Source organism: Nematolebias whitei, chromosome 4 (genome assembly GCF_014905685.2).
Source record: "Nematolebias whitei isolate Nwh7 chromosome 4, NemWhi1, whole genome shotgun sequence".
Classification (NCBI taxonomy): Eukaryota; Metazoa; Chordata; class Actinopteri; order Cyprinodontiformes; family Rivulidae; genus Nematolebias; species Nematolebias whitei.
In genome coordinates, this window is record NC_056501.1 from 20,830,972 (window position 1) to 20,840,343 (window position 9,372).

At 38.2% G+C, this 9,372-nt stretch overlaps 1 protein-coding gene across 1 annotated transcript in view; it reads right to left on the reverse strand.

Annotated features, from left to right (window-relative positions):
- LOC119408727 (protocadherin alpha-6-like) overlaps positions 1 to 9,062 on the reverse strand; it is a 13,013-nt gene extending 3,951 nt beyond the window's left edge. The window contains exons 1-2 of the mRNA XM_037675568.1: positions 9,059 to 9,062; positions 8,704 to 8,920 (exon numbers count right to left, since the gene is read on the reverse strand). Of these exons, the coding sequence (XP_037531496.1) occupies positions 8,704 to 8,920; positions 9,059 to 9,062 (221 nt within the window). The remainder of the gene's footprint in view (positions 1 to 8,703; positions 8,921 to 9,058) is intronic.
- Positions 9,063 to 9,372: the final 310 nt, after the last annotated feature.

Consider the following 9,372-nt stretch of genomic DNA (forward strand, 5'->3'; position numbering starts at 1 on the left):
GCTGCACTTTTAACATCAGAAGCTGCAAAAGCCTCTTTGGGCTCCACGACTTTGACAATGACAGTAGCTGTTGCTGAGAGGGAAACGTTACCATTGTCTTTCACCAGTATGACCAGTTTATGCTCAGCCTCGTCTGTCTCCACTGGACAAAAAGGCCTAATATCCGGGGAGATACAACAGTATGCAAGTCTACGTATCTGCCACATATCCAATATATTTCCGGTGCTATACGGGGAGATCTCATCTGTCACAGATCCTAGTACAGGATATCCCACGCATACCCATCTGTGATAGATCCTAGCACTGGATATTTTCTGGATACCCATATATGATAAATCCTAGTATAGGATATTTTCCAGATACACATCTGTGATAGATCCTAGTATAGAATATTTTATGCATACCCATACTCGAGAGATCCTAGTATTGGATATTTTTTGGATACCCATATGAGAAAGATCTTAGTATTGGATATTTTCCAGATATACATCTGTGGTAGATCCTAGTATTGGATATTTTCTGGATACTCATACATGATAAATCCTAGTATAAGATATTTTATGCATACCCATACTTGAGAAATCCTAGTATTGGATATTATTTGGATACCCATATGAGAAAGATCCTAGTATTGGATATTTTCCAGATACACATCTGTGATAGGTCCTAGTATTGTATATTTTTTGGATACCCATTTATGATAAATCCTAGTATTGGATATTTTCTGGATACTCATACATGATAAATCCTGGTTTAGGATATTTTCCGGATACATATCTGTGATAGATCCTAATATTAGATATTTTCTAGATACCCATACATAATAAATCCTAGTATTGGATATTTTCCGGATGAACATCTGTGATAGATCCTAGTATAGAATATTTTATGCATACCCATACTTGAGAGATCCTAGTATTGGATATTTTCTGGATACCCATATTTAAAAGATCCTACTATTGGATATTTTCCTGATACACATCTGTGATAGATCCTAGTATTGGATATTTTCTGGATACCCATACTTGAGAGATCCTAGTATTGGATATTTTCTGGATACCCATATAAGAAAGATCCTACTATTGGATATTTTCCTGATACACATCTGTGATAGATCCTTGTATTGGATATTTTCTGGATACCCATACATAATATATCCTAGTATTGGATATTTTCTGGATACCCATACATAATAAATCCTAGTATTGGATATTTCTGTATACCCATACATAAGAAATCCTAATGTTGGATATTTTGCGGATACACATCTGTGATAGATCCTAGTATTGGATATTTTCTGGATACCCATGCATAATAAATCCTAGTATTGGACACATCTGTGGTAGATCCTAGTATTGGATATTTTCTGGATACCCATACATGAAAAATCCTAGTATAGGATATTTTCCAGATACACATCTGTGATAGATCTTAATATTGGATATTTTCAGGATACACATCTGTGATAGATTCTAGTATTGGATATTTTCTGGATACCCATACATAATAAATCCTAGTATTGGATATTTTCTGGATATATATATTTAACTGTGTGTGTGTGTGTGTGTGTGTGTGTGTGTGTGTGTGGGTGCGTGCGTGCGTGCGTGCGTGCGTGTATGTATGTGTAAAATTTTATCTTTACACAAATCCTAAAGGATTTTCTTTCTATCAAATGTGTATAACACAGATAGGGGTGACGTGTCAAAGATGTCAAAGATTAGCAACAAAACTGACCTTAGTATCAAATACTCCCTCTGGTATCTCTCATGGTCAAAACTGTTCAATTGACTTCCAATTAAAATTAAAATTGTGTTTTTATCTCTCTTTAATTAGCTTTAAACACTGCCATTCAGCTGTTTTTCCATTGTAGGAAATCTTTGTATTTTGAGATTTAAATGTTATTGCATCTTGAAACCACCAGGGAGCACTAAAAGTTATCTATTTGCAGGTTTGAAATTATTTCTGTTAATCAAAACGTTGATTTGGATGTTTGTTAAGAATTTATTTTACTCACACATACACAAAGAAAAAAAAGGGATTTCCACCGGTGGTCTTAAAGCTCCATAATATGATTCTACATAAAAAGCTCACCATAAGATAGTAGCTAAACAGAACTTGTTTCCCCACAGAATCCATTGTTTTGGATGTGGTTCAAATTGAATTACTATTACCCTTCAGATTAATATGAGAGTTCATTGTTATTTTTTACGTTTGGTAATTTTGATGGTTGGGAATTTAACTTCCAGTCTGTGTTTCCTTAATGTAAATTGGATTACCCAAACCTGTTCATTTTAATGTATTATATAGTGCTTATTTAGTGCTTCATTAGATACAATGGGCCAGATTCAACAACTTCATATTTTGCTCCTAAATTTCTCCTACTTTTGTTCGTACGAACATGGTACGCCAGAACAATTGCTTCTATCTTGAGGAAAAGTGTGTAAATCAGGTGCGTATTTGATTAATATTTTAACTGGTTAACTGGTCATCATTAACTTCACGCAGACTCTTCCACTGGTACATTTTCATCTTTAAATCACTTCTTGGTCTGCTGCCTTCATACATCTCCTCCTACATGTCTCTGTGTGAGTGCAGCTACAGTGTGCGCTCTCAGGACATGATTACCTGTAGTGTTCCATCAGTGAGAACTGAGCTTGGCAAAAGGGCCTTCTCCTACTCCGCTCCTTGTTCCTGGAATATCTTACAAAAAGATCTGAAGATCGCGACCTTGACTTCTCTAAATGGCTTTAAGAATCTGTTGGTATCCTGGCAAAAACTAATGCAGACATGTTCCTGTTTTTGATTTTCTACATCTGCCTTATAATCTGTCTGTTTTGCTACTTTGACATCTTTGTTTTAACTTGTTAAAAAAAAATCTGTATTCCTCTATTGTCTATTGTTGACTGTCCAAGGAAAATCTACTGTTGCTGTTGTCATCATTCTTTGTTTGTAGCCAGGTGTCTCTTGTAAATGAGTCCTCGAGGCTCAATGGGATTAACCTGCCTAAATAAAGGTTGAATGAATGAATGAATTGCACCTGATTCTGAGTAAAATTATGCACGTGTGGGGCAATTAGCATAATTCCCCACCCCAATAATACCATACTGTATAAGGCGACACTTTTCTGGTGTTCATTCAGCTTGTTTAGATTATCATCAGTCAATTTGCGTCTCTGACATCTGAAAGGATAAACCCATATTTTTTACAAAACGGATTCCAAAAAAGTTGGGACACTAAACAAATTGTGAATAAAAACTGAATGCAATGATGTGGAGGTGCCAACATCTAATATTTTATTCAGAATAGAACATAAATCACAGATCAAAAGTTTAAACTGAGAGAATGTTTCATTTTAAGGGAAAAATATGTTGTTTCAAAATTTCATGGCATCAACAAATCCCAAAAAAGTTGGGACAAGTCCATTCTGACCACTGTGTGGCATCCCCCCTTCTTCTTACAACACTCAACAGACGTCTGGGGACAGAGGAGACCAGTTTCTCCAGTTTAGAAATAGGAATGCTCTCCCATTCATGTCTAATACAGGCCTCTAACTGTTCAATCGTCTTGGGCCTTCTTTGTCTCACCTTCCTCTTTATGATGCACCAAATGTACAGAACAGTCTTCCATTTTGCCACAATCCATTTTAAATGACCCCTGGCCCAGTACAAATGTCTGAGCTTGTGGAGCTTGCTTAGAAATGGCTTCCTCTTTGCACTGTAGAGTTTCAGCTGGCAACGGCGGATGGCACGGTGGATTGTGTTCACTGACAATGCTTTCTGGAAGTATTCCTGAGCCCATTCTGTTATTTCCTTGACAGTGGCATTCCTGTTTGAGGTGCAGTAACGTTTAAGGGCCCAGAGATCACGAGCATCCAGTAGCGTTTTACGGCCTTGACCCTTACGCACAGCGATTGTTCCAGATTCTCTGAATCTTTTGATGATGTTATGCACGGTTGATGATGATATCTTAAAAGTCTTTGCTATTTTACGCTGGGTAACATCATTCTGGTATTGCTGCACTATCTTTCTGTGCAACAATGGTGGAATTGGTGATCCTCTTACCATCTTGGCTTCTGAGAGACACTGACACTCTGAGAAGCTCTTTTTATACCAATCATGTTGTCAATTGACCTAATTAGTGGACTTCCAGCTGTTTGTTATATGCTCATTTTCCTTTTTCCAGCCACTTATTGCTACTTGTCCCAACTTTTTTGGGATTTGTTGACACTGTGAAATTTTAAATCAACATATTTTTCCTTTAAAATTTTACATTTACTCAGATTAAACTTTTGATCTGTCATCTATGTTCTATTACGAATAAAATATTGACATTTACTATCTCCACATCAATGCATTCAGTTTTTATTCACAATTTGTTTAGTGTCCCAACTTTTTTGGAATCCGGTTTGTATTTAAGCTGTGAAACTACTAACTGATCAAAGCCTAAGTCAGTTCTGCAAAAAATTGCCACACAGACCAGCTCTGCTTTGAACCCCCTCGGGTCATTCATGAAATAAAGATGAAGCCAGCCACATCCCATCCTCAATGGAGCATTCACAAAACGATTTTCAGCGTGGGATGAGAAGGGGCATGGAAAACAATCAGCAGCTGCGATTAGGTGTTGCTTATGTGTTTTATGGGACCACTGACGTGGTTGTCAACATTTCAGAAAACATGATGACACTAGGGATTATCATAGTGGTTCTCCAAATGCTTTTGATAAATGTGAAGATCCAGCGTGTATTGCTGATTGCACACTGAAGCAACCCTGAATGGAAACACAGCATCTTGCTTTTCTGCAGTACAATCAGGCTGGATGGAGCAACCTTAAGGTGCAGTGTTTTGGATTGAAGTGTTGCACAACTTTAGTGATGATGACTGGAGAAAACACTTTCAAATGTCCAGTTCAACATTCAACATAGTGTTCCAGCACATTCAGCCATATGTTGTTCGTTAAAGAACACGTCAGGGATTGCCCAGTGGGACACAGTAGTTGCACGATGTGATAAACAAATTTAATGTTCAAGGGTACCCAGTGTATGAAGGCGGCAAGGCGGACTCCTTCTACCAGAGTAAGAGACTTCAATGAAACTCCGGTTATTATGGTTTGATTACCCCACCCCACCCCCCAAAAAATGTCAACATTACCAGAAATTTAGATTCAAGTATGCCTCCTTTGTACTAACCCATCACCCATCACCCCTGTTTAGCCTTACCTGGCAGTGGGTGCATGTACATAACAAAAGGCCACCTTTGTTATGTTGTTATTACTGTTTTTCTTTTACATTTTATTGTTGGATGTAACTGGGACCCTGTGTACATAATCTCGTTTCATCACATGTACCACATGTGGTGCGAATGACAATAAAGATTCACTGACTCTGACCCTTTCTCAATTCAAGGAGCAGTGTGGGGATCAGGTTTTAAAGGCTGAGATAAGATACACACATACCTATGTAAATTGACAAATCACACCTCACACCTTAACAGTAGATGTTTCTTAAGGTCTTTGTTAGTCTAATTCACAGATGAGGCTCCTCTGTTCCCATCAGGTGTGAAAATCGTCTGGGAATCAGTCCTAAAGCTGCATTATACATTTTTGAAAGTTAGAATCTGATGCGTCCTCCTCTGTTGAGAAGGTCTTTCTCTCTTAATATACAGAGACTCCTGTGTTTGATTACTTTGAGCCCATCTCACCTGCTTTGTTGTTCAGCTTAAATTAATCTCCTTTGATACATGTTGCCTGCACCAAATTAAAAATAAAGGGCTCACTGCACAATTCAGTGAACAAAAGGATGAGAAATGTTCTTTGTCTGGGCTGTTGTCCACCTGCAATGGCAGCAGAGGAAGTGAATTGTAGATTTTGCCCCGTTTATACTGTTTATGTTCTGTCTGTTTTTTGTTGTTAATTTTTTATTTTCATTGTTTTTGCTCACTTCAAGACAATTTCATGGTGAAGCAATAAAGACCCACTGTGATTCTGAATTTTTTTATTTGTTACAGATGACAATAACTTGAAGTAGCCATTAAACTTCCAAGTCAACGCTTATTCGAATATTGAAATAAGGCTCGTTACATATTTTTTCAGAGAAACAACAATTTTTCTTCCATAAGCATTTAAAAATAAATAAATAAAAAGAAACAAGGTAATTCAGTAATGTTTCATTATCCTTTTCCCTAACTACATCGCAGTGATGAGACTGGAACCACAACCCGTACAGTTTCCTCCCTAGTTCTTGAAAACCTAACCTTACACTTTGCATAGGCACAACGACCAATGATTCTTTTCAGTGGGAGGTATGTTGCATAAGAAAAAGGCTCAAAACCCAATTCCCAAACAGAACATGAATCACTATGACTGTAATAATATCTATCACCATGTTGTTTAAACCATTTAACCTCCGCAACAGTATGCTCAGCTTTAACTGTCTTTCCTTATCTTTTTTCAAAAAGACTATGACCTTAAGCATTCTGGAAATCAACGCTGGTCGAGCTGCAGCTTTCAGATCAATAACAGGTTCTCCAGTTTTCTCGTCATTTCTAAGCCACCTTGCAAAAACACATGACTTTGCATCAGCTCTGTAGTCTCCAGTTGATAGTAATTCCCCTCCTAGTGTGCATCTGTCAAACCTAATGGCATTGAAAGACACTCTATGTACACAGTCATTCTTGTACAAAGTCTTAAGCATTAGAAGGAGAGCATCACTTTCTTCGTACGAAATATGCCTTCGGTGTAAAGGTGGAAGCAGAGTCTCCAACGTATCATCAAATCTGAAGTCATGTGGAACATCACTGTCTGACATAATTTTAAGCCTATTTATCTGGTCCATATTTAGTATGTAGCTGCATTTTGATGCTATTTTTTTTAGAAAATTGAAAATGTTGTTCAACCTGTTTTGGTACACATTTATCTTTCTGAAATACCTGCCAATCTAGCAACCATTTACGCATCATAATGAGTTCTGCATGTCGGTTATTTGTATGGTAGTCACCTAAAATCCCATTAGCCCTTTCAAAAGAAAAACACCAAAATGAATGTACGGGGCCATAGTCTATGCAGCACGATTGTAGGTGTAAATGAAGGTGTAAGTTCATGGTACACCACTCTTTTCCATATTTGTTCTCAAATAAATTGCAGAAAATTTTGAGACACCTGTGTGCATCATCCAGCTGACTTGTTGTCACAATCCGAGAACAAAGTATCCTTGCAGCAGAGACAAAAGACTTCCAGATATTATAATCTGCTTCATGCAAAAGACCTTTCAGGGCATACAAAGAATAAGTGCATACCCAAATCTTCCACTGGGCTGCTGTAAAACCTTCAAACGCTGACTCAATCTTTCCAGGAATTCCAGGATCAAGGTCATTTGGGACTTTTAGGGAATCTACTCTTGACTGTAAACTTATGAAGGACTGCCTATTCAGTATACCTTTTTCTTTCCACACTTGCATTACTCTTTTGGCAGTGCCCTCCAAGATATTATGCATGGGATCAATAACATGCATTCTAACAGGGTCAAAATAAGGCAAGTCATGAAGAATACTATACCTGGCACCATAAATTCCTTCTAACCTTGCTTGATCTGCCTTTGATTTGGCTATTTTTGCTTTCCTGGCATACAAAATGTGATTTACTTTTGACCTAGGGAGCCACTGATCACACTGGAAACCCGAGTAGTCGACCTTGTTATCAATGGTTCTTGGAAACTCTTTTAAACATTTAGAACATCCCATTTTTGCCATGTGCCCTAGAAACCCACCAGTCTTGCGAGATGCTGGGATATCACTTGACAGACACAGTAGAGCAGCTCTGTATTGTTGCTTTCCTAAAGCCGAAGAGTCTAACAAGTACACCCCCTTCCACAGGTCATGAAGGTCATCAACAAGTGGTTTCAAGTAGGAATTAATATGCCCTTTAGGTTCATGTGGTCCAGGAATGATTCCTGCGATTATAATATTCTCCTGCTTAAATCTCTCCTCACGAGGAAGATTCATTACAACTAGGTACATCACACCTACAGAATCTTTAACTTTGTCATAGGGCTGAAACCAGTCAACATTAAGCATGAGACCCAGATTACATGCTTCAGAAAGGAATGGCTTGCCATCATAAGCTTGAAAATCTTTCCAAATCTGTCCATCAAACACATCAGCATATACATTGTCACACACTTCTCGTTCTCTCCACTTTTCAAAGGCTTCATTAAAACCTGGTCTCTGTGCTAAATCCTGCAAGCTCTTTGTAATGTTTCTATAGCAAAAGCTACGTTTGGGATATAAATAGGTTAATCCTTTTTTTCCAATGGCTGTTTTCAAAAGCAAAGTCCCACATTCCTTACGATGCCGCTTTTGTGCATGTTTTCGGAAACTAACATGACTACATCTTGCTGATTTATTTCTTATGCCGCGTCCATCCTTTACAATTATGGTTGCCTCCTCAAGTGTATATATTTTGTCACAAACTGGGCATGCCACATAGTGAATGAAGTCATCTTTTTTGAGTGAAAGTATTTTCCTGATCATATACATGGTTGAGGGAATTTTTTCAGCCAAATGTTTCAATGTAGCAATCTTTAAAATGCTGCCAACCACAAAAAGAAATGACTTTATCAGGTCTAACAATGCGATGTAAGCATTATCTGAAATTGTAAAATGTGATTTCCACATTGTGAGTTGAAGGATTAAATACGTAAACCATGAGTACTGAACATCATCAACTTTGCTGTTCTCATTCCTCTCTTCATCTGCTATCTCTTCCCATGCCTCTGCCACTTGAATGTCTTCTTCACTCCATTCCATTTCCTCATCTTCATTGCTGCCTTCAGTGTCTTCTTCACCTCCAACAGATTCTTCATCACTGCGGTCACTTTCCTCTTCACGGCATCTGGTGTTCCTCGTGCTGCATTCACTGTTGCTTGCACCTGGAACCACAGTTAACCATTCAGTGCAATCATCTGTCAAAATAACCCAACAATGACATTAATCTAATACAGAACTTAGATCCAACAATTTTCTCAGGTGATGTGGAAGCAGGCAGCCATATTAGCAGCAGCTCCTACTCATACAAATTTTATTCTAAATTAAACTTGGGGGAGTGGTGGCACAGTGGTTAGAGACGGTGGGCCTGTGATTGGAAGATCGCTAGTTCAAGCCCCGCTACCAACAACATCAAAAAATGTGGGTGGAAAAAGGTGAAACACCCACACCTGCCTCCACCCTCATTCGCCCCACTCTGGGCCCATGAGCAAGGCCCTTAACCCCCACCATCTGCTCCCTAAACAGGTCTCTCTTGAAAATGAGTTCTCGTGGCTCAATGAGACTACCTGTATAAATAAAGGGTCAATGAAAATGAAAACTACTTTTAGTTGTTAGT